The 25,810-nt window shown below is 45.2% G+C and overlaps 2 protein-coding genes across 2 annotated transcripts in view; one reads left to right on the forward strand and one right to left on the reverse strand.

Moving 5' to 3' along the window:
• Positions 1–16,208, reverse strand: part of ptcd2 (pentatricopeptide repeat domain 2) — a 45,573-nt gene extending 29,365 nt beyond the window's left edge. The window contains exons 1-3 of the mRNA XM_068029565.1: positions 16,108–16,208; positions 2,940–3,032; positions 833–962 (exon numbers count right to left, since the gene is read on the reverse strand). Coding sequence (XP_067885666.1) covers positions 833–962; positions 2,940–3,032; positions 16,108–16,207 — 323 coding nt within the window. The 5' untranslated portion in view covers position 16,208. The remainder of the gene's footprint in view (positions 1–832; positions 963–2,939; positions 3,033–16,107) is intronic.
• A 165-nt stretch (positions 16,209–16,373) lies between these two features.
• The window catches only part of mrps27 (mitochondrial ribosomal protein S27), a 99,461-nt gene continuing 90,024 nt past the window's right edge, over positions 16,374–25,810 (forward strand). The window contains exon 1 of the mRNA XM_068029563.1: positions 16,374–16,450. Coding sequence (XP_067885664.1) covers positions 16,390–16,450 — 61 coding nt within the window. The 5' untranslated portion in view covers positions 16,374–16,389. The remainder of the gene's footprint in view (positions 16,451–25,810) is intronic.

Below are 25,810 nucleotides of genomic sequence, written 5' to 3' on the forward strand. Positions count from 1 at the left end.
AATTCAATATTACTAGAACCCAAGTTAGTACTCAGTTCTGGTTAACTGGTAAACTACATACAACAACTATCCTATCACCCCACTTCATATGCTCTGCTAAGCAATAGACGGTTTCGCTCTTTACTAATTACTTCCATATAATTGCTTGTATTTACATTATTTCAGTTTTCTTGATCCATGTTTGCATACAGTATGTTTAAATTGTCATGGTAATAAAATAAAAGTTGTACTCTTGCTCCTTTTTTTCTAGGGGTAGGGATGGGGGTGGAAAGGAAGGAACATTTTTCGCAACTCTCGACTCCTCCTCAGTGGAACAACAGTCAACAGTTTCATTAGGGAGAAGAGAGTCACTGCAGCATTGACAAGATCCTGAGAGGTGAGCAGATTTCAGCAGCACCGTTTGCTTCTTTCACTGTGGGACTGGAGCATGGGAAGTAGTTCAAACACATTGCATGATTACTGCTTCAGCAAAGCTCCTGCCAACATCACTGGAGATTTCCCAGGTATTCTGAGTAACAGCCTTAAAACATTGAAAGCTAACAGGTCATTGACCTGAGACATTCACTTTGTTTCTCTCTCCACAGATGGTGCCTGAACTGGATGAGTATTTCCAGCACTTATTGAGAATTAACTTTAAGGCTCTTTTACATCACAGCATTCTGTTGGCTAAAAGTAACTAATATACTGGGGGCTGGAGTAAGAAAATAGCCACTGACTTTCACTGTTTAGATTCATGCCTGGGAAATATAAATGGAACCAAATAAAAACCTTAAGCAGGAATGGAAATTCATATTTATGGGATGTAATATGACTAAGTTTTAAAAAAACATACCTGTAAATTATATCCTTTGCTACTTCTACATCTGCTGGCATTTGGCACAAATGTAACAACATTTTCAAATCATCCTTGAGGATTAACTCATTCCTTTTTAATTTCTCCTTAATGTTGTTGAAATATTGATCTGTAATGTTAAAAACAAGTTCTAGGTTTTAAAGTAAATGCTAGTCATCAAAAAAGTTAAACTTCACATGGATTGCAAAATAAAATACACTATACCTTTAGTATGAGAAAGAAAATTCCCAAGCCTTCAGTTCAAATTGCAAAATTCAGCAAAACAACTGCCACAGATTCTGAATGCTACTGGATAAATACATAACTGAAGAAACAGCAAAGCACAGGGTCTGTAAGACCACAGAATCAATGCTACTGTATGCACCGTGAGTCAGGCATACAGCAATGGAGGTGACTCCTTTTCTGCCTTTTCAATGCTGAAAATGAGTGTGCTGTTTGTTTGCTGGGTGCTGATCAGGGACTTATTGGGACTCAAAATAACCTCTAGAACAAGCTCAGCAGTTTGCTCTGGTGTATTCCAGCATTGGAGCAAAACCCATTAAATGCAGTGCAGTAACATTATTATCTTTGTGCAATTCAAGAGTTGCACTGTCTTGATTTAAAGAATTCTCTTATCAAATTTCAAGTCATGCTATTCATCTGAAGGGTGCTCTAGTTTATATCAATATATTTTAAAATCCCTTACTAAGAGCACCTTTATGGCAAAGAAAGCAATTCATTTTATATTAACCTCTCTATCAAAAGGCTCTTCTTTTTCAAAGAACAAAGAACAAAGAAAATTACAGCACAGGAACAGGCCCTTCGGCCCTCCTAGCCTACGCCGATCCAAATCCTCTATCTAAACCTGTCGCCTATTTTCTAAGGGTCTGTATCTCTTTACTTCCTGCCCATTCATGTATCTGTCTAGATACATCTTAAAAGACGCTATCGTGCCCGCGTCTACCACCTCCACTAGCAATGCGTTCCAGGCACCCACCACCCTCTGCGTAAAGAACTTTCCACGCATATCCCCCCTAAACTTTTCCCCTTTCACTTTGAACTCGTGTCCCCTTGTAATTGAATCCCCCAATCTGGGAAAAAGCTTTCCATTTATATTTCATCAGCCCTCCTGAGGTTCTCATGTTTTCAAAATTTGATTCATAAAATGTTTAAACAGTGCACAAACGCTTAACCTCGATCCAACTGCTTTCCGTTCTGTCTCAGTCAGATGCAGTAAATTAGAGGGAAACAGACATTGAGAAAATCATCCCATCCAATAGATCATGAATAATGTTGATAAACCTTAATTTATTAATCTCTAGAGGGAAGTGAATAGTCCAAAAAAGAGAAAACTCAGATTTTCATCTGTAGGATGTGATGCCTAGGAAAATGGATCAGACTACACAAGGGCAGGAATAATTGCACATTCCATTGGTAGAGTCACAGCCAAGCTCCTGTATCTTCATTGAAACCGGTGTTAGTTCCTCGCTCCCCTGATAGATTTTCTTCACCCTTCCGAAGGTACTGACTCTTGCCAGGATAATGCTTTGCAAATGCTGCCAGACCTCCTGTATCTCAACCAAATGATAATATCTCTCAGGTGTCAACAGGCTATCCAACCATGGAAGCCATCAGTGTTCAGCCTGATCCTGTCCCATCTGACATCAATACTATGCGTTTTTCAACATGAATTACTAAAGGAGCAATCAGGAGCAGAAACAATAGTTAGTTTTCCCCCTTCTTAGCTTAGAGGTGCTGTGGCCAATTGTAATGAATGACAAACTTTGAAGAAGAATGAAGGAGGAGAGGCAAAGACAGGCTGCAAATCCAATTAAAGTAGTTGAATTTGGTGAACAGTTAGGTGACAGAATCACCTGATTAAGAATTCTACCTCTAATAATTCTTAATATTAATTCTTGCCCAAAGTATACTGCTTTTCTAAAGAAACACCATTGTGTAAAACAATAGAATAATAAATCAGTAACTTTTAACAAGCATCCAATTAACAGGAAGATCCATTTCACATCCAACCGGTTTACCCAAGCATGTTTCTCAAAAGACTTTACCGTCTTAATGTTCTGTCAAACACAAAAATGGTACAACTTACCTCTACTAATGTACATCTGGTTTGCAATTGCAACCTTTTTCTGTTGGAACTCCAGCAAACGGACCACATTGTCTGACAGTAAATATCGTTTTGCTGCAAATATAAAATGAATACAGATTTAAATTTGTACTAACAGAACACACTGCTTGCCATTACAAGCAACACTGTACTATTAAACTTTACCTTGGTTAATTTTGCAAAAACCATTTTACAATACGAAATGTATCTTTATCTATTTCCCTCCCAGCAGATGCTGCCTCACCTGTAGGGCGTTTCTAGCATTTTCTGTCATTATTTCAAATTTTCAGCATCTGCAATATGTTTCTTTTGTATCTTATCCTGAAACAGGATAATGTATCAATGATATATACTTTTTTCCAACTGTATACTATTCAAAAGTTAAAGCAAATATGTGAAGTACTCACCACTCCAGTAGCTTGTAATATTTAATACTCTGGTGAGGCAAACATTTTAATTTGAATGGTTGGATTCTAGCTGCTTAATGACCTTCGGCTAATAAATCATTGAGCATTATTAGAGCCACAACAACTTAATTAAAAGCATCACCTGCCATGATCCTGCCCCCTCAGCAGCTACTACCTCTAGTCTCTTGGCAAAGTTGTCTCTTATATCGTGTGTGAATTCCATCTCTTTCTGCAATTTATTCATTTCCCCACTTCCTAATGCAAACTTTTCGTCCATGAGACCCACCTCCTCTTCTCTTGATCCTGTTCCCATTTAGCTCTTGATCACTCAACTCCACTGCCTGACCCCCATGCTTGCTGACATTGACAATTGAGGCAGAACCCCAGTTCCTTCAAAATCACCTTCATCAGACCCCTAAAAAAATCCGCTCCTCAACCCTTCCATCCTCACCCACTACCGCACTGCATCTAACCTCCGATTCCTTTACAACAGCCACACATGTATTGACATCTCCCGGGTCTCTGCCCAGCTCTCTAGAAACTCTTTGCTTCCAGTTCATCTTCCATCCTTCTCACAGCACCGAAATGGCCCCAATGGTTACAAATGACAACCTCTGACACTGTGGCTATGGCGCATTATCCCTCCTTGTCTTCCTCAACTTCTCTGCATCATCACAGTTAACCATGCCAGCTTCTTAGCCATTGTCCATCTCCACGGGGCTGCCCTTGCATGGTTATCATATCAGCCATGACTCAGTTGGTAACACCCTCACCTGGTTGTGGGTTCGAGTCCCACTCCAGGACTTGAGCATAATAATCTAGGCTGACACTCAGTGCAACACCGAGGCCGCCTTTGCTCTCTCAGGTGGATGTAAAAGAACCCTTGTCCAAACATGGACAAAAGAGCTGAACTGAAGAGGTTAGATGAGAGCAACTGCCCTTGATATCAAGGCAACATTTGACGAGTATGGCATCAAGGAGTCCTAGCAAAACTGGAGTTAATGGGAATCAGGGGAAAACTCTTTACTGGTTGGAGTCATTCCTAGCACAAAGGAAGAAGGTTGTGGTTGTTGGAGGTCAATCACCTCAGCCCCAGTACATCACTGCAGGAGTTCCTCAGGATAGTGTCCTATGCCCAACTATCTTCAGCTGCTTCATCAATGACCTTCCCTTCATCATAAGGTCAGAGGTGGGGATGTTCATTGATGATTAGTGTTCAGCACCATTCACGACTCCTCAGTTACTGAAGCAGTCCATGTCCATAGGCAACAAGACCTGGACAACATTCCGGCTTGGGCTGATAAGTTACATTCGCGCAACCCAAGTGCCAGGCAATGACCATCTCAAACAAGAGAGAATCCAACCACCTCCCTTTGACATTCAATGGCATTACGATTGCTGAATTCCCCACAATCAAAATCCTGGGGGTTACCATTGACCAGAAGCGGAACTGGACCAGCCATATAAATACTGTGGCTAGAAGAGCAGTTCAGAGGCTAGGATTCCTGCGGCGAGTAACTCACCTCCTGACTCCCCAAAGCCTATCCACCATCTACAAGGCACAAGTCAGAAGTGATGGAATACTCTCCACTTGCCTGGATGGGTGCATCTCCAACAACACTCAAGAAGCTTGATACCATCCAGGACAAAGCAGTCCGCTTGATTGCCACCCCATCCACCACCTTCAACTTTCACTCCCTTCACCACTGACACACAGTGGCAGCAGTGTGTACCATCTACAAGATGCACTACAGCAACTCACCAAAGCTCCATTGACAGCACCTTCCAAACCCGCGACCTCTACCACCTAGAAGGACAAGGGCAGCAGATGCATGGGACCATGACCTAAAAGCTCCCCTCCAAGTCACACACCATCCCGACTTGGAACTATATCGCCATTCTTTCACTGTCGCTTGGTCAAAATCCTGGAACTCCCTTCCAAACAGCACTGTGGGTGTACCTACCCCGCATGGACTGCAGTGGTTCAAGAAGTGGCTACCAACAATTAGGGATTGGCAATAAATACTGGCAGCCAGCAATGCCCACACCTGTAAAAGAATAAAAAAACTACTTTGAAGATGAGCTGGGGAGTTCTCCCCAGTGTCCAGGCCAATATTTATCCCTCAATCAACATCACAAAAACAGATTATCTGGTCATCACATTAATGTTCACGGGAGCTTGAAAGCACAAATTGGCTGCCGCATTTCCTGTATTAAAACAGCAACTACACTTCAAAAAATTACTTCATTGGCTGTAAAGTGCTTTGGGACACCTCAGGTTGTGAAAAGTGCTATATAAATGCAAGTCTGTCTTTTCTTTCTTTTTTGCTTTATATTCAGGCCTGTCTAAACATAACAGTGCATCTCTCATAATAATGTTTCTTCCCATCCCTAAACTGTTAACCTCCAGAATCTATCCCTGGCCCTCTTATCTTCCTTAAACACATGCTGTCTATTGATGGCACCCTCAGCAGGCACGGGGTTACTTTTGACATGTACACTGACGACACTCAGCTCCACATTCCACTACCTCTTGCAGCCCCTCAACTGCCTCTGTGCTGGTAGATTGCTCATCTGACATTCAGTCTTGAATGAGTCACAACTTCTTTCAGCTTCTGTTACGACCGAGACGGGAGGAGTGCACTGTCATTCTCTAGTTCCACTTCTCCAAAGGTCACAACATATATTTAAATGTTTACCCAGTTACCTATACAGCCAATTAAATACACTATTTCTATTTCAGAATAAAATCCACCAACTAGGTTTCTTTAATAAACAACAAAATTATCAATTTTATTATAAAACAAGATGTATTCAGTAAAGATTCATAGCATTGACACACAGATTGAAATATAAAAGTATCCTTCTAACTTAGCCTAACACACACCAGTTAAAGAAAAAATAGAAAAGTTTTCTCTGCAGAGTTTTTTTTTTACAAAAAAGACAAAAAAAATACTTTGGCCAAATATTCTTAATTCTTGAAGGAAAAGGATAAGGTATGGAATGATACCAGTTGGCCCTTTTCTGGCATCCCAAATACGCATAGACAGCTGTCACTGGGATCTTTCTGGAGCAGTTCTCTTCAGGCGACATCGAGGATTAGTCTGGCAGGCTTTCCAGGAGAAATGCAGCATCGGGGATTTCAGCTATCACACACTGGATTCTCAGGGTTTCTCAGAGAGGTGAAGAAAGGATGAACTAGTCTTTTCTTTTAGCAGACTGATCCCCAGCTGACTCAAACCCCAAGTCAAAACAAAACCAACTCTTGACCACCATAAATCTTGACGTCACTTCTCTGTAAACAACTCCCATAGTCAGAAGGCACCTGCCGTTTACTTAGCTGAAGATATGTGACTTCCAGTAAGTATTTTTGAACAAAGTCTTTCCATTGACCTTTTAAAAAAAAAAGTCCAGCATCTATGGAGTCACTCCAGTCTTCCAATGCAATCCATTTCCACAATTTAAAAACAGGAGACCTCACAAAAATATTTAAAAAATGAAAGTACTTTCATAACAATTTACATTGGTAAGACCGAAGCAATTGTCTGGTCCCCGTTAAAACCTTCATTCCTTTGCTACCAATTCTGGCCAAAACTGTTCATTTGCAATGCTAGCATCCTTAGCTGAGCTACACATACTACATACATTTCATTACCACCAACTCTGTAACATTGCCCATCCCTGTCCTCATTTGCACCTCTCTGTCACTGATGACTTTGCCACTGCCAGTCTTGACGACTCTGGTGCTCTCCTTCCAACTTGTCCAAAACAATATGTCCTACACGAAGTCCAAATGAAAGGTTACAGACCTGAAACATTAGCTGTTTCTCTCTCCACAGATGTTGCCAGACCTGTTGCATATTTTCAGCATTTTTTGTTTTTATGTCCTGTACTAAGTTCAATTCTTGCCCTTCCTGACCAACCTTTCCTTCCAACTATTAAATTTAAACAGCCATCCTTATCTTTAAGTCTCTTCATGACTTTGCCCCACTCTATCTCCTCCAGTCCTTCTCCACCTCGAATACACCATTCCTCTAGCTCCAGCCTTTGGGCATTACTCCTCCTCTTTGCCACACCATTATTGGAAGAGCCTTCAGCTGTGCAGAATCATATACCTCTCTGTCTCACTGCCACTCTCTCCTTTTAAAAGCCTTCTGAATACCCTTTCAGCCCCCCCTTCAGAATCTCTTTCTTCCTGCCATTTTATTCCTTCTTCCTATGTTTCTGAAGAGGTCCCAAGGAAACTAACATTGAATCAGGGACAGGAATGCACCCAAATTAACGTAAACCAAATAACAGTAATGAAGAAAACCATCCCAGGGTTTTAAAGGTAGTCGGTGAGAACATAGCAGATGCCCGAACTATATTTCTCTCAATTCAGGAACCATTCTTTCGATTGAAAACTTGTACATGACACTCCACAATTTAGGAAACGTGACAGAGGGAAACCAGGGGACCACCATCTGTTGTTGGGAAATTGCCAACGTCTTCAATTAAGGATAGGGTGACGAACACCTTGAAAATTTTCAGCTGATCAGAGAGAACCAGCGTGGATTTGTAAAGGGTAGTCATGCTTCACAGAGTTATTGAGTCATACAGCACAGAAACAGGCCCTTCGGCCCATTGTGGCCGTGCCGGCCATCAAGCACCTAACAATTCTAATCCCATTTTCCAGCACTTGGCCCGAGCCTTGTATGCTATGGCGTTTCAAGTGCTCATCTAAATACTTCTTAAATGTTGTGAGGGTTCCTGCCTCTACCAACTCTACAAGCAGTGTGTTCCAGATTCCAACCACCCTCTGGGTGAAACATTTTTTCCTCAAATCCCCTCGAACCCTCCTGCCCCTTACCTTAAATCTATGCTCCCTGGTTATTCACCCCTCCGCCATGGGAAGAAGTTTCTTCCTATCTAACCTATCAATGCCCCTCATAATTTTGTATACCTCAATCATGTCCCCCCTCAGCCTTCTCTGCTCTAAGGCAAACAACCCGAGCCTTTTCAGTCTCTGTTCATAGCTGAAATGCTCCAGCCCAGGCAACATCCTGGTGAATCTCCTCTGCACCCTCTCCAGTGCAATCACATCCTTCCTGTAGTGTGGTGCCCAGAACTGTACACAGTACTCCAGCTGTGGCCTAAATAGCATTTTATACAGCTCCATCATAACCTCCCTGCTCTTATATTCTATGCCTCAGCTGATAAAGGCAAGTATCCCATATGCCTTTCTAGCCACCTTATCTACATGTGCTGCTGCCTTCAGTGATCTGTGGAAAAGTACACTTTCTGTACTTCCTAGGGTCCTACCATCCATTGTATATTCCCTTGCCTTGTTAGTCCTCCCAAAATGCATCACCTCACACTTCTCAGGATTAAATTCCATTTGCCACTGCTCTGTCCATCTTACCAGCCCATCTATATCATCCTGTAATCTAAGGCTTTTCTCCTCACTATTTATGACACCACCAATTTTCGTGTCATCTGCAAACTTACTTATCATACCTCTTATATTCACGTCTAAATCATTAATGTACACTGCAACAGCAAGGGTTCCAGCACTGATCCCTGTGGTACACCACTGGTCACAGACTTCCACTCGCAAAAACAACCCTCGACCATCACCATCTGCCTCCTGCCACTAAGCCAATTTTGGATCCAAATTGCCCTGGATCCCATGGACTCTTACCTTCTTAACCAATCTCCCATGCGGGACCTTATCAAAAGCCTTAATGAAGTCCATGTAGACTATATCAACTGCTTTACCCTCATCTACACATCTAGTCACTGCCTCGAAAAATTAAATCAAGTTAATTAGACACGATCTCCCCCTGACAAAGCCATGCTGACTGTCCCTGATTAATCCCTGCCTCTCCAAGTGGAGATTAATCATGTCTCTCAGCACTTTTTCCAATATTTTCCCAACCACTCACCGGCCTGTAATTACCTGGTTTATCCCTGCTACCCTTCTTGTATAATGGCACCACATTCGCTGTCCTCCAGTCCTCTGGTACCTCTCCTGTGGCCAGAGAGGATTTGAAAATTTGTGTCAGAACCCCTGCTATCTCCTCCCTTGCCTCACATAACAGCCTGGGATACATCTCATCTGGGCCTGGGGTTTAATCCACTTTTAAGACCGCTAAAAAAGCTAATACTGCCTCCCTTTCAATGCTAATATGTTCAAGTATATCACAATCCCCCTCCCTGATCTCTACACCTAATGGGCCCCACGCTTTCCCTGTTTATCCTCTTGCCCTTAATATACTTATAAAATGCCTTAGGATTTTCTTTTATCTTGCCCGCCAGTGTTTTTTCATGTCCCCTCTTTGCTCTCCTAATTACTTTTTTTAGAACCCCCTACACTTTCTATACTCCTCTAGTGCCTCCAGCTGTTTTCAGCTCTCCGAATCTGCCATAGCCTCCTTTTTTTTCCTGAATCCAATCCTCTGTATCCCTTGACATCTAGGGTTCCCTGGACTTCTTGTTCCGACCCTTCACCTTAACAGGTACATGTTGGCCCTGAACCCTCACTATTTCCTCTTTTAATGACTCCCACTGGTCTGATGTAGACTTTCCTACAAGTAGCTGCTCCCAGTCCACTCTGGCCAGATCCTGTTTTATCATATAGAAATTGGCCTTCCCCCAGTTCAGAACCTTTATTTCCAACCCGTCTTTGTCCTTTTCCATAACTACCTTAAATCTTACGGAGTTATGGTCACTATCCCTGAAATGCTCCCCCACTGACACTTCTACCACTTGTCCAGCTTCATTCCCTAGGATTAGGTCCTTCTCTTGTAGGACTTTCTACGTACTGGCTCAAAATGCTCTCCTGTAGGCATTTTAAGAATTCTGCCCCCGTTAAGCCTTTTACATTAAGACTATCCCAGTTGATATTAAGGAAGTTGAAATCCCCTACTATTGTTACCCTATTATTTTTACACCTCTCTGAGATTTGCCTACATATCTGCTCCTCTATCTCTCCCTGACTGTTTGGAGGCCTGTCGTACACTCCCAGCTAAGTGGTTTCCCCCTTTTTGTTTTTAAGTTCTACCCATGTGGCCTCATTTGAAGAACATTCTAAGATATCATCCCTCCTTACTGCAGTAATTGACTCCTTGATCAACAGTGCAAGACCACCTCCTCTTTTATCCCCTCCCCTGTCACGCCTGAAGATTCTATACCCTGGAATATTGAGCTGCCAGTCCTGCCCCTCCCTCAATCATGTTTCTGTGATAGCAACAATATCGTAATCCCATGTGCTAATCAAAGCCCTCAATTCATCTGCCTTACTAGTAAGACTCCTTGCATTAAAATAGATGCAATCCAGCCTTGTATTTTTCCCTTGTGCCTCTACAGATCTGCTCTGCCTTCGAGACTGACAGTTTCTCTTCTATATTTGACTGAGCATTACCCCCTACTCCACTCTGTATCCCATCTCCCTGCCAAATTAGTTTAACCCCCCCACCCCCACCACCGTCAACAGCACTAAAAAACCTCCCAGCAAGGATGTTGGTCCCGTTCCGGTTCAGGTGCAACCCGTCCAACTTGTGCAGGTCCCACCTTTGCCAGAAACAGACCCAGTGATCCAGGAAACTAAAGCCCTCCCTCCTGCACCATCTCTTCAGCCACGCATTCATCTGCTCTATCCTCCTATTCCGATACTCAATAGCACTTTCATGAATCTGATTGAATTTTTTGAACAGCTGACCATGTAGTGGACAGGGGAATGTCTATGGATGCTATTTATATGGACATCTGGTAGGCAATTGATAAAGTCCTTCATAAGAGATTGTTAGCTCATGTTGAAATTTATGGAATTGAAGGCAAATTATGACCTGTTTAGAAAATCGGCTGAGTGGCAGAAGACAGAGGAGGGATAACGGGCAAATGGTCTAATTGGCAGGATGTGACTAATGGGGCTGGATTTTCTGCCAGGACTCCAATGTTGGGCTCATATGGGGGTCCCGGGACTACACATGTTGTCAGTGTGCCAGCTGGCGCAACCTTCCGGGAGGTGACCTCCTAATTGATCTGCACTTGCCTTTCTTTTAAGGACGGCAGGCAAGCTTGAGGCTGCAGGTCCAATCAGAGGGCCCACAGCAATGTCAGGCCGGTAGCCCCATCAGGAGAGGTGGGTGCTGCCGAGGTAGGAAGGCGAGCATGAGGGTGGCTCACATGGAGGCGCCCTCGGATGCCTGCAAAGAATTTACGAAATAAAGAGGCCTGAAGCTGGTCGGGCCATCAGGGTGGATAAATGATAAACTGGCTGCAAAAAGATTAAACAAACTAGGATTGCATTCCCTGGAATTTAGAAGGTTAAGGGGTGATTAGATTTAAGTTTTCAAGATATTAAGGGGAACAGATAGATTTCTTTTATTCTTTCATGGGATGTGGGCTGGCAAGGCCAGCATTTGTTGCCTAATTGCCCTTGACAACTGAGTGGCTTGCTAGGCAATTGCTGTGGGTCTGGAGTCACATGTCGGCTAGACCAGGTAAGAACAGCAGATTTCCTTCCCTAAAGGACATTAGTAATGGGTGTTTATGACAATTGATGATAGTTTCATGGCACAATTTCAATTTCATATTTTTAATCAATTAATTGAATTTAAATTTCAGCAGCCTGGGCCTTTGGATTACTAGTCCAGTGACATTACCACTACACCACTGTCTCCCCTAGGGTAGACTGGGAGAAACTATTTCTGCTAGTTGGGGAGTTGAGGACCAGGGGGCATAGTCTAAAAATTAGAGCCAGACCTTTCAGATGTGAAATTAGGAAATACTTCCTCACACAGAGGGTGGTAGAACTTTGGAACTCTCTTCCGCAAACAGCAATTGGTGCAAGGTCAATTGTTAATTTTAAATCAGAGATTTTTTTGATAGATTTTTGTTCACCAAAAGTATTCAGGAATTCGGGGCAAAGGCCAGTTTATGGAGTTAGGTCACACATCAGCCACGATCTCACTGAATGGCGGAACAGGTCCGAGGAGCTAAGTGGCCTACTCCTATGTTGTCCAAACTCCCTGCTTGGGCACTGGCTTACAGTGTCATCTGGAGCAGATTAATAAAAAATTCAACTCCAGTTGCTGATCATCTGAACTGAAAAGTTTGGTTTCATCCTCTCTGGGTGGAATTTTATGAGCCCCTGGGAGATGAGATGGGAGGTGGGATGGTGGGGGGGGGAGTGAGCCATAAAATAGCAACAGAAGACAAGCGGGTGGAGTGCCCATTGCCATGCAATTTCGTTGGGGGTGGGTTAGATCAAAAGGTCGAAGACAGTGGCGCTGCTGACACTACTGAGCTGCCGGCTCTCTGATTGGCCAGCATCTGGGAGGCGGACTCTCCGTTCTTAAAGGCACCAGGCAGTTAGTATAGAGCTGGAGGCGTGATGAGGGGGGGGGGGGGCGGTAATCTCCAAGGAGCCGAGGCAGGGTTCCTCTTGCCTTTTAGGCTGGCTTTGGGACCCCCGCTGGCTCCATAAAATTAAGGCCTCTCAGTGCACAGCTGCTCAGACCTGCACAAGCAGCATAACTCACCATAAAATATCTGAGTACGTTATTTATCCTTCCACCCAGAGTACAGATGCACACTTGCCTCGCTACAGCTGAGTCATGGTAATATGGGCATGTGGCCTCATACCCAGAATCCAGGTGACATTTTTCAGTAGCTGTCATACCAAATCTCAGACTTTCCTCGTCAGCTATATGCTAGATATCTGCCTTCAGCTTGCAGAAAAAAACCTACATGGGGCAACTTGTGTTCTCCAGCCATTTAGTTGTTCTAGATGTTGATATGCAGCGTAACATATGAATCTCACTCATCATTAATTGTTTACTCAAATTCCTTATATGAGGAGCTCTGGCAAAGATGTGCACCCCCCCCCCCCCCCCACCCCCCATCCCCACAGATAATAAGTGGCAGCTTAGAACATACATAATTGACAGATAGGAAAAAGACACTCTGGCCCATCAAGCCTGCTTCACACTCATGATGGTCAGAGCATGACTAGATAGATGTGTCCAATCTATCCCTTGTTTCTTGGCAAACATTAACCTCTTAATGCTTCTTGGACTTTGTATATTGACCAAAGGAAGGCTTTCTGTTCCAAACCATGGAAAGAACTGTTTGGGCACATGTCCTGTAGATTAATAATGGAGTAAGGCAGAGAAAAATCTAAATGAGATCCAACAGAAGATCTTATTAGCATTGCGTCTCCAAGTTAGGTCGTGATTCCACGTTTGCAACTTTTAATAGTCATATTAAGGAGAATTGTGCATCAATTTGTCATAACTAGAACATTACTAATAATCGGTCAGCAAACAACCCTTTTTTTTTATAACGAGGGAAGGTATTTTGTCCTTTTTTTGGGCTTGAAGATCGTTCTTTCAACAGAGTGATATCAATAGCTGATTCCACATGACTGCAAGGAGTGCATGTGATAAAAAGCGTTCTGCAGGTTTCCTTTTCACTTAGAATTCTTTAACTTTGAAAGTGCACTTTGTCGGTGCTGTTACTGCAACAACTATAGGGGCATCTAGCGTCACGGGGAAGGCCTTTGCTAGGGTCATATTTAAAATACTCCATTTACTTGCAGACCGAGTGTACCCAGAAGCGCAGTGTGGTTTCCATGCTGGTAGATCTACTGTGGATATGATCTTGTCCATTCACCAGCTACAAGAGAAGTGTAGGGAACAGAGCATACCCCTTTTTCCTTACTTCTGTAGATCTCATTAAGGCATTCAACACCACCAGCAGAGCAGGCTGTACATGATTTTGGGAAAAATTGGCTGTCCACCGAAGCTCCTCAGTCTCATCCACTCCTTCCATGACAACATGCCCTGCACAGTACAGTCTGATGACTCCACTTCTGACAGTGTCTGAGTGAAGAATGCAATGAAATGGCGTTGTGTCCTAGCCCCCACTCAGTTTGGCAGCTTCTTCTCCATGCTCCGGACCTTCACCTTCCCTGCAGATATGGAAGGTGACTACTTGCACACTAGGTCAGACGGCAAGCTCTACAATCTATCAAGGCTGAAAGTGAAGACAAAAACACATTGCATCCTGATCAGAGAACTCCTCTACACTGATGATGCTGTGCTAGTTGCTCACATGGAAACTCAGCTACAAATAATTATGGACTGTCTCTCCCATGCCTGTAACTTGCTCTTGAATATAAGCATCAAGAAAACCATGGTCATGGGACAAGGTGCTGGGTCTCCGCCCCTGATCACACAGTGGTTAGCAAATTCTTCTACCTTGGGTCCACGGTGACAGACAATCTGTCCCTTGATGCAGAGCTCAATACACGCCTAGGGAAAGCAGTTACCACCTTTGACCAACTTGCGAAACACACATGGGATAACACCAAGCTGACCCTTAGGACCAAGCTGGTGGTTTATCAGGCCTGTGTTCACAGCACCTTGCTGTATGGCTGTGAAACATGGGTGATTTACAGCTACCAGGAAAAGAAGCTCAATAATTTCCATCTTCACTGTCTGTGGCACATTATGGTATATCTTGGAAGGGCAAAAATCACAAATGCAGCAGTCCTCTTAAAGGCAGAGCTCCCAAGTGTACTGGCACTAATCAAACAGTGGTGGCTTCCGTCGATCAGATACGTCCGCAGGATGGAAGACAGTCGCATACCCAAGGACCTTTTGTATGCTGAGGCAGACGGGACCAGATGATCAGTGGGGAGCCCAAAGCTCCACTTCAAGGATGCTTGCAAGGGTGACATGAAGGCCCTAAATGTCGACTATCGCACTTAGGAGTCACTAGCTGGCGAAAGAGGGAAATGGCAACACATCCTGTGGACTGGTGTGCACGACCACCATGATCAGTTGCCACAGAATCTTGGCAACAGCATCAAAAACAACAACTTACAGCGTCACTTGGCAGCATCACATGCAGCAGTTGTGGCAGAAACTGCCTCTCAAGGATTGGCCTTCACAGCCATCAGCAAAGGTGCACCAAGAGAAGACACCCCACTTTAATAGATTGTTTGCTGTATGTCCATCATCTTTCATCGATGCCAACCAAGTTACTGGTCAGAATCTTGGAAGCAGGCTCCCACAGCTACAATTACATGCATAGTTATCTTTAGGAGTGACAGTCAATCACTAACATTGATTTAAAACATGAGCCATATAGACGATTTTAAACAGAAATGCAAAACACAGCTCCTATCTCTTTAACAAAACCAAGAAATGCTGGATTCACTCAGCAGGTCTGGCAGCATCTGTGGAAAGAGAAGTAGAGTTAACGTTTCGGGTCAGTGACCCTTCTTCGGAACTCCGAAGAAGGGTCACTGACCCGAAACGTTAACTCTGCTTCTCTTTCCACAGATGCTGCCAGACCTGCTGAGTGAATCCAGCATTTCTTGTTTTTGTTTCAGATTTCCAGCATCCGCAGTATTTTGCTCCTATCTCTTTATTGGGGTTTGCCACCTGCCTGGTGTCCTATCACTGAAAAAAAGTGCTGGAAATATTCTGCAGGTCTGGTAGCATCTGAGAGAGAAGCAGAGTTAACGTTTCAGGTCTGTGCCCTTTCATCAGAACTGAGTATTTCCAGCACTTTCTGTTTTTATTTCAGATTTCCAGCAGCTGCAATATTTTGCCTTTATTTTACTGAACACACTAATGTCACCGCCGGCGCTCAGCCGGTTCATGTGCCACCCTGTAAAACAGCGCAGCGGCTCCAGCAGCAAAGCGCCCGGTTAAACAAGGAGCCGCCGCCATGCTCGCTCACTCACTCACCGCAGCGCCAGCAGTCGCGGGCTCTATGCTGATGAAGGAAGGTGCAGCTTCTGACATTCTGAAAGAGAACACTGAACCCCCGCGTCACAATCACCGCCATTCCAACCGGACACTACCATCGCGCACCGGGGGGGGGGAGAATGAAATCACCTGAAGTCCCGCTTTAACCGCAGCCTATTATAGCATATGTGTAAGACTGTATAATAACTGGAAACTGCGCTTTTCAATGCCCAGGTTATTTATTGTATCTCCCTGCCGAAGTTTGGTTTGGTTCATTCCAAGATGGCAGCCTTCTTGCTGCGGCGGAGCGCGTTGTTGAGCAGAGCAGTGAAAGGGTTCGCAGGTATTGAGCCGGCTACTCGTGAGTCCACACCTGCGTCCTGCCACTCAGCTGTGTGGCTAAAAGGACAATGGCGCTTTGAACCGGGGTGCTGCAGCCTGTCCGTTCGCCTTTAAAACTATAACATGCCATGCGAGATGTGACGATGAAGTCCCAGGTTTATCGGGTTGTTTATTGCCCTTTATCTGCTACATTGTATCACGCGGCAGATTGTTCTTTGCTACATTGGGAGTTACATGACTTGTTTTAAAAACTGTCCCTTGGGTGCGATGTACAACAGTAGGGCATCTGCTTGTTACTTTCCTACTTTTAACATTAGGTGGCAGAGCAAAGCAACCCGGCGAATAAGGGCAGATCGGTCAGAAATATGCGGTTAACGAGAGGCAGACAGGTGGAGAGATTGTAAACACGCTGTAGTCCAATATCCAGCAGTCCAGGTAGAAAGAGTTAGTTAAACTTGTGCTTAGATCTTTGTATCCAGTAGAAGCAGCACCGGGAAATATTCTGGGAGAACAAGACACATGCTTACCAATGTGCTATTGGGGTACTTGAACTAGTGGAATAGATTTAGGATGGCATACTCTATGCCAAATGACCCTTTAACATCATCGGATGACCAGACTGTCTCGACAGGCAAGAGAATTGCTGTGAAACTTGCTGATATTTCTTCTTTGGCCTCCTTATCTCGAGAAACAATGGGTAAGCGCCTGGAGGTGGTCAGTGGTGTGTGGAGCAGTGCCTGGAGTGGCTAAAGAGGCCAATTCTAGAGTGACAAGCTCTTCCACAGGTGCTGCAGAAAAATTTGTTTGTCGGGGCTGTTACACAGTTGGCTCTCCCCTTGCGCCTCTGACTTTTTTCCTGCCAACTGCTAAGTTTCTTCGACTCGCCACACTTTAGCCCCGCCTTTATGACTGCCCGCCAGCTCTGGCGAACGCTGGCAACTGACTCCCACGACTTGTGATCAATGTCACAGGACTTCATGTCGTGTTTGCAGACGTCTTTAAAGCGGAGACATGGCCGGCCGGTGGGTCTGATACCAGTGGCAAGCTCGCTGTACAATGTGTCTTTGGGGATCCTGCCATCTTCCATGCGGCTCACATGGCCAAGGCATCTCAAGCGCTGCTGACTCAGTAGTGTGTATAAGCTGGGGATGTTGGCCGCCTCGAGGACTTCTCTGTTGGAGATACGGTCCTGCCACCTGATGCCAAGTATTCTCCGGAGGCAGTGAAGATGGAATGAATTGAGACGTCGCTCTTGGCTGACATACGTTGTCCAGGCCTCGCTGCCATAGAGCAAGGTACTGAGGACACAGGCTTGATACACTCGGACTTTCGTGTTCCGTGTCAGTGCACCATTTTCCCACACACTCTTGGCCAGTCTGGACATAGCAGTGGAAGCCTTTCCCATGCGCTTGTTGATTTCTGCATCTAGAGACAGGTTACTGATGATAGTTGAGCCTAGGTAGGTGAACTCTTGAACCACTTCCAGAGCGTGGTCGCCAATATTGTTGGATGGAGCATTTCTGACGTCCTGCCCCATGATGTTCGTTTTCTTGAGGCTGATGGTTAGGCCAAATTCATTGCAGGCAGCCGCAAACCTGTCGATGAGACTCTGCAGGCACTCTTCAGTGTGAGATGTTAAAGCAGCATCGTCAGCAAAGAGGAGTTCCCTGATGAGCACATTCCGTACTTTGGGCTTCGCTCTTAGACGGGCAAGGTTGAACAACCTGCCCCCTGATCTTGTGTGGAGGAAAATTCCTTCTTCTGAGGACTTGAACACATGTGAAAGCAGCAGGGATAAGAATCCCAAAAAGTGTGGGTGCGAGAACACAGCCCTGTTTCACGCCAGTCAGGATAGGAAAGGGGTCTGATAAGGAGCCACCATGTTGAATTGTGCCTTTCATATTGTCATGGAATGAGGTGATGATACTTAGTAGCTTTGGTGGACATCCAATCTTTTCTAGTAGTCTGAAGAGACCACGTCTGCTGACGAGGTCAAAGGCTTTGGTGAGATCAATGAAAGCAATGTAGAGGGGCATCTGTTGTTCACGGCATTTCTCCTGTATCTGACGAAGGGAGAACAGCATGTCAACGGTCGATCTCTCTGCACGAAAGCCACACTGTGCCTCAGGGTAGACGCGCTCGGCCAGCTTCTGGAGCCTGTTTAGAGCGACTCGAGCAAAGACTTTCCCCACTATGCTGAGCAGGGAGATTCCACGGTCGTTGTTGCAGTCACTGCGGTCACCTTTGTTTTTATAGAGGGTGATGATATTGGCTTTGCGCATGTCCTGGGGTACTGCTCCCTCGTCCCAGCAGAGGCATAGCAGTTCATGTAGTGCTGAGAGTATAACAGGCTTGGCACTCTTGATTATTTCAGGGGTAATGCTGTCCTTCCCAGGGGCTTTTCCGCTGGCTAGAGAATCAATGGCATCACTGAGTTCCGATTTGGTTGGCTGTATGTCCAGCTCATCCATGACAGGCAGAGACTGGGCTGCATTGAGGGCAGTCTCAGTGACAACATTCTCCCTGGAGTACAGTTCTAGGTAGTGCTCAACCCAGCGATCCATTTGTTTGCGTTGGTCAGTGATTATGTCCCCTGATTTAGATTTGAGGGGGGCGATCGGTCAGAAATATGCGGTTAACGGAAGGCAGACAGGTGGAGAGATTGTAAACACGCTGTAGTCCAATATCCAGCAGTCCAGGTAGAAAGAGTTAGTTAAACTTGTGCTTAGAGCTTTGTGTCCAGTAGAAGCAGCACCGGGAAATATTCTGGGAGAACAAGACACATGCTTACCAATGTGCTATTGGGGTACTTGAACTAGTGGAATAGATTTAGGATGGCATACTCTATGCCAAATGACCCTTTAACATCATCGGATGACCAGACTGTCTCGACAGGCAAGAGAATCGCTGTGAAACTTGCTGATATTTAGTAGACCGATTAAGGCACAGATGAAGCTGTTGCGTTTCCACTACGAATGTGAAGATATTTTAAGTGGAAACAACATTTTTCAGTCGATTATAGTTATATTTTGACAATTTGGTATGTTGTACCTACCTTTTAACATGGAGCAGGCCATCCTTATAGGCTCCATTGGTTTGAACTCCCAGATGGGTGAAGGAACAGTGCTTACTAAACTGTACAAACCTGAAGGTCACCCTTCTGGGCTGTACTGAGTTAATTGATTGCAGTCAAGCAGGAGTTGTCAAGCTGTGGTTGTTTTCAGTGCTCACTGGTTAGCAAAAGGAAAAAAAAATCAATGGCTGTTACTCCTAATTGTTAAATAACAACGCCTTTTGTATGGTGTGTGGATAAAGACAGGAAAGGAAAGTGGTTTGTTGTTGTATCTCATGTCCTCCACAATTCAGTAGCATAGTGGCACTCAGTCTAGGTTTTCACATGGAGAATGACCACTTGCTTGAGCTACCAGAGTCATAGAGTTGGAGAGTTATACAGCCCTTCGGCCCATCGTGTCTGTGTCAGCCATCAAGCACCTAACTATTCTAATCCCATTTTCCAGCACTTGGCTCGTAGCCTTGTATGCTATGGCGTTTCAAGTGCTCATCTAAATACTTAAATGTTGTGATGGTTCCTGCCCCGACCACCTCTTCAGGCAGTGCGTTCCAGATTCCAGCCGCCCTCTGGTTGAAAAACTTTTTCCTCAAATCCGTTGCCTTAAATCTATTTTTTAAAAATTCATTCATGGGATGTGGGCATCGCTGGCCAGGCCAGCATTTATTGCCCTTCCCTAATTGCCCTAGAGAAGGTGGTGGTGAGCTGCCTTCTTGAACCGCTGCAGTCCATTTGGGGTAGGTATACCCACAGTGCTGTTAGGAAGGGAGTTCCAGGATTTGGCCCCAGCGACAGTGAAGGAACGGTGATATAGTTCCAAGTCAGGATGACTTGGAGGGGAACTTACAGGTGGTGGTGTTCACATGCATTTGCTGCCCTTGTCCTTCTAGTTGGTAGAGGTCACTGGTTTGGAAGGTCTGTCGAAGGAGCCTTGGTGCATTGCTGCAGTACATCTTGTAGATGGTACACACTGCTGCCACTGTGCGTCGGTGGTGGAGGGAGTGACTGTTTGTAGATGGGGTGCCAATCAAGCGGGCTGCTTTGTCCTGGATGGTGTTGAGCTTCTTGAGTGTTGTTGGAGCTGCACCCATCCAGGCAAGTGGAGAGTATTCCATCACACTCTTGACTTGTGCCTTGTAGATGGTGGACGGGCTTTGGGGAGTCAGGAGGTGAGTTACTCGCCTCAGGATTCCTAGCCTCTGACCTGCTCTTGTAGCCACGGTATTTATATGGCGACTCCAGTTCAGTTTCTGGCCAATGGTAGCCCCTAGGATGTTGATAGTGGGGGATTCAGCGATGGTAATGCTGTTGAATGTCAAGGGGAGATGGTTAGATTCTCTCTTGTTGGAGATGGTCATTGCCTGGCACTTGTGTGGCGCGAATGATACTTGCCACTTATCAGCCCAAGCCTGGATATTGTCCAGGTCTTGCGGCATTTCTACACGGACTGCTTCAGTATCTGAGGAGTCACGAATGGTGCTGAACATTGTGCAATCATCAGCGAACATCCCCACTTCTCACCTTATGATTGAAGGAAGGTCATTGATGAAGCAGCTGAAGATGGTTGGACCTAGGACACTACCCTGAGGAACTCCTGCAGTGATGTCCTGGAGCTCAGATGATTGACCTCCAACAACCACAATCATCTTCCTTTGTGCTAGGTATGACTCCAACCAGCGGAGGGTTTTCCCCCTGATTCCCATTGACCTCAGTTTTGCTTGGGCTCCGTGATGCCATACTCGGTCAAATGCTGCCTCGATGACGAGGGCAGTCACTCTCACCTCACCTCTTGAGTTCTGCTCTTTTTGTCCATGTTTGAACCGAGGCTGTAATGAGGTCAGGAGCTGAGTGGCCCTGGTGGAACCCAAACCGAGCGTCACTGAGCAGGTTATTGCTCAGCAAGTGCCTCTTGATGGCGCTGTTGATGACACCTTCCATCACTTACTGATGATTGAGAGTAGGCTGATGGGGCGATAATTGGCCGGGTTGGACTTGTCCTGCTTTTTGTGTACAGGACATACCTGGGCAATTTTCCACATTGCTGGGTAGATGCCAGTGTTGTAGCTGTACTGGAACAGCTTGGCTAGGGGCGTGGCAAGTTCTGGAGCACAGGTCTTCAGTACTATTGCCGGAATATTGTCAGGGCCCATAGCTTTTGCAGTATCCAGTGCCTTCAGTCGTTTCTTGATATCACGTGGAGTGAATTGAATTGGCTGAAGTCTGGCATCTGTGATGCTGGGGACTTCAGGAGGAGGTCGAGATGGATCATCAACTCGGCACTTCTGGCTGAAGATTGTTGCAAATGCTTCAGCCTTATCTTTTGCACTGATGTGCTGGGCTCCCCCATCATTGAGGATGGGGATATTTGTGGAGCCACCTCCTCCAGTTAGTTGTTTAATTGTCCACCACCATTCACGCTGAATGTGGCAGGACTGCAGAGCTTAGATCTCATCTGTTGGTTATGGGATTGCTTAGCTCTGTCTATTGCATGCTGCTTATGCAGTTTGGCACGCAGATAGTCCTGGGTTGTAGCTTCACCAGGTTGACACCACATTTTGAGTTATGCCTGGTGCTGCTCCTGGCATGCCCTCCTACACTCTTCATTGAACCAGGGTTGGTCCCCTGGCTTGATGGTAATGGTAGAGTGGGGGATATGCCGGGCCATGAGATTACAGATTGTGGTTGAGTACAATTCTGCTGCTGCTGATGGCCCACAGCGCCTCATGGATGCCCAGTTTTGCATTGCTAGATCTGTTCGAAATCTATCCCATTTAGCACAGTGGTAGTGCCACACAACACGATGGAGGGTATCCTCAATGTGAAGGCGGGACTTCGTCTCCACAAGGACTGTGCGGTGGTCACTTCCACCAATACTATCATGGACAGATGGACAGATGCACCTGCGCCAGGCAGATTGGTGAGGACGAGGTCAAGTATGTTTATCCCTCTTGTTGTTTCCCTCACCACCTGCCGCATACCCTGTCTAGCAGATATGTCCTTTTGGACTCTGCCAGCTCGGTCAGTAGTGGTGCTACCTAGCCGCTCTTGGTGATGGACATTGAAGTCCCCCACCCAGAGTACATTTTGTGCCCTTGTCACCCTCAGTGCTTCCTCCAAGTTCTGTTCAACATGGAGGAGTACTGACTCATCAGCTGAGGGAGGGCGGTAGGCGGTAATCAGCAGGAGGTTTCCTTGTCCATGTTTGATCTGATGGTATGAGACTTCATGGGTTCCAGAGTTGATGCTGAGGACTCCCAGGGCAACTCCCTCCCTACTGTATACCACTGTGCCACCACCTCTGGTGGGTCTGTCCTGCCGGTGGGACAGGACATACCTGGGATGGTGATGGCAGTGTCTGGGACATTGTCTGTAAGGTATGATTCCATGAGTATGACTGTCAGGCTGTTGCTTCACTGGTCTGTGGGACAGCTCTCCCAACTTTGGCACAAGCCCTCAGATGTTTGTAAGGAGGACTTTGCAGGGTCGACAGGGCTGGGTTTGCCGTTGTCGTTTCCGGTACCGAGGTCGATGCTGGGTGGTCTGTCCGGTTTCATTCCTTTTTATTGACTTCATAGCGGTTAGGTACAACTGAGTGGCTTGCTCGGCCATTTCAGAGGGCATGTAAGAGTTAACCAAATTGCTTTGGGTCTGGAGTCACATGTAGGCCAGACCAGGTAAGGACAGCAGATTTCCTTCCCTCAAGGACATTAGTGAACCAGATGGGTTTTTACAACAATCGACAATGGTTTCATGGTCATAATTAGACTAGCTTTTTAATTCCAGATTTATTAATTGAATTGAATTCAAATTCCACCTTCTGCTGTGGTGGGATTTGAACCCATGTCCCCAGAGCTGTACCTTCTGCTCCCTGGTTATTGACCTTTCCACTGAGGGAAAAAGTTTCTTCCTATCTAACCTATCAATGCCCCTCATAATTTTGTATACCTCAATCATGTCCCCCCTCAGCCTTCTCTGCTCTGAGGAAAACAACCCTAGTCTTTTAAGTCTGTCTTCATAGCTGAAATGCTCCAGCCCAGGCAACATCCTAGTGAATCTCCTCTGCACCCTCTCCAGTGCAATTACATCTTCCCTATAGTGTGGTGACCAGAACTATACACAGTACTCCAGCTGTGGCTTTACTATTGTTTTATACAGCTCCATCATAACCTCCCTGCTTTTATATTCTATGCCTTGGCTAATAAAGGCAAGTATCCCATATGCCTTCCTAACTACCTTATCTACCTGTGCTGCTGCCTTCAGTGATCTATGGACAAGTACACCAAGGTCATTCTGTACTTCCTAGGGTCCTACCAGCCATTGTATATTCCCTTGCCTTGTTAGTCCTCCCAAAATGCATCACCTCACACTTCTCAGGATTAAATTCCATTTGCCACTGCTCTCCCCATCTTACCAGCCCATCGATATCATCCTGTAATCTAAGGCTTTCCTCCTCACTATTTACGACACCACCAATTTTCGTGTCATCTGCGAACTTACTGATCATACCTCCTATGTTCACGTCTAAATCATTAATGTACACTGCAAACTGCAAGGGTCCCAGCACCGATCCCTGTGGTACACCACTGGTCACAGGCTTCCACTCGCAAAAACAGCCCTCAACCATTACCCTCTGCCTCCTGCCACTAAGCCAATACGAGGGCTACTAATATCCAAGCAGCCAACCGCAGCTTGAGCTGATGAAGGCTCTGCCTCTTGAAAACCATAATGAAATATTCAAGTATACATTTTAACTTGCCTTTGCTGCAGCTTTCTCCAGCACATGGACCCTGAGTAAGAAGTGATTGCTCTCCCTCCATATACATATAAATATGCACTTGAAGTGCTGTAACCTACAGGACTACGGACCAAGAGCTGGAACGTGGGATTAGCTCTTTTTCGGCCCGCACAGACACAACAGGCCAAATGGCTTTCTGTACCATAATTTCTCTGTTTCCATGTTCTATAAACCTTTCTACCCAGATTCATGGCCACCCCCTCAAACTTACCATCTCATATTAGCGCCTCAGTTCCAATTGTCTCGATTACAGACAAGGTCATATCTGAACACTTGCTGGTGTCCTTCACCACCCATGTCACCCTCCTCCTTTTCATCTCAACTTCTGCATCCTTCCTGAGGAAAAGCTCTTTCACCAACTCCCTCCTGGCAAGCCACAACTGCGACTCTAGCCTTTGGCTGTCCTTTCACCACAATGGCCTGGGTTTTTAGTTGTAATGATGACAAAGCTGTCAGTATTTGCTGTCTATTCTCTGAAACTGATAGTAACTTCTGGCATCTGCACATACATGATTAAGCGTGAAAATCTATAAGTTTCTGTCAGAGATTTCCCCCCTCCTCCACAGGTTGCACTGCTAAAACCCTCACAAATGTAAATAAATTAGAAATCGTTGGCTTGGTGTGAATTTGCACTTTTTATGCTATTATCCTCGCAGAAAAATCCACTGAAAATGTTACGCCTTGTTGAATGAGGCATAACTTTTTTTAAAGGAGTACTAAGTCATAATTTCTACTGAACAACTTCTCTGGCCCTGATAAATGAATTTCTTATATGTGGAATGTCAAATTTCTCCATTCATTGGTAAAAATTCCATAGGTTTTTAAAAGAATTTTTAAAAGTTTGATATTTCAGCTTCTACCTTAATCAAACATATATGTCCCAACATTTATTTTTGCTTTCTGTAAAATTTACAAAAAGTGAATGATAAAACTCTCCTGTTACTTCCTGGTTTGCTGCCTGCGAGAACTCTTGAATGAAAGGGAAGGAAAAAAGGGAGGTGGGATGGCAGTATTGGTTAGGGAAGTGTTGAAAAGAGAAGATGCCATTGAGGGGCCAAGGACAGAATCCAATTGTTTAGAGTTGAGAAGCAAAAAGGGGATGATCACACTGGGAGTATTCTATAGGCTTCCAATTAGAGAGAGAGCAAATCTGCAGGGAAATCACAGAGATGTGTAGGAACTATAGGAATATATAAGAATACTGGGGACTTTAATTACCTAAATGGGTTGGCATCCTTCCATCTACGAAAGATGATGGACCCGTTGCAAACAATCCATTTAAGTGGGGTGTGTTCTCTTGGTGCACCTTTGTTGATGGCTGTGAAGGCAAGTCTTTGAAAGGTAGGTTCTGCCACTAGTGCTGCACGTGAAGCTGCCAAGTGACACTGTGAGTTGTTGTTTTTGATGTCGCCTGTTGCCAAGCTGCTGTAGTGACTGGTCATCTAGGTGGTGCACACCAGTCCACAGGATGTGTCACCATTTCCCTCTTTCGCCAG

The sequence above is a fragment of the Heterodontus francisci genome, chromosome 4 (assembly GCF_036365525.1).
Source record: "Heterodontus francisci isolate sHetFra1 chromosome 4, sHetFra1.hap1, whole genome shotgun sequence".
Lineage (NCBI taxonomy): Eukaryota > Metazoa > Chordata > Chondrichthyes > Heterodontiformes > Heterodontidae > Heterodontus > Heterodontus francisci.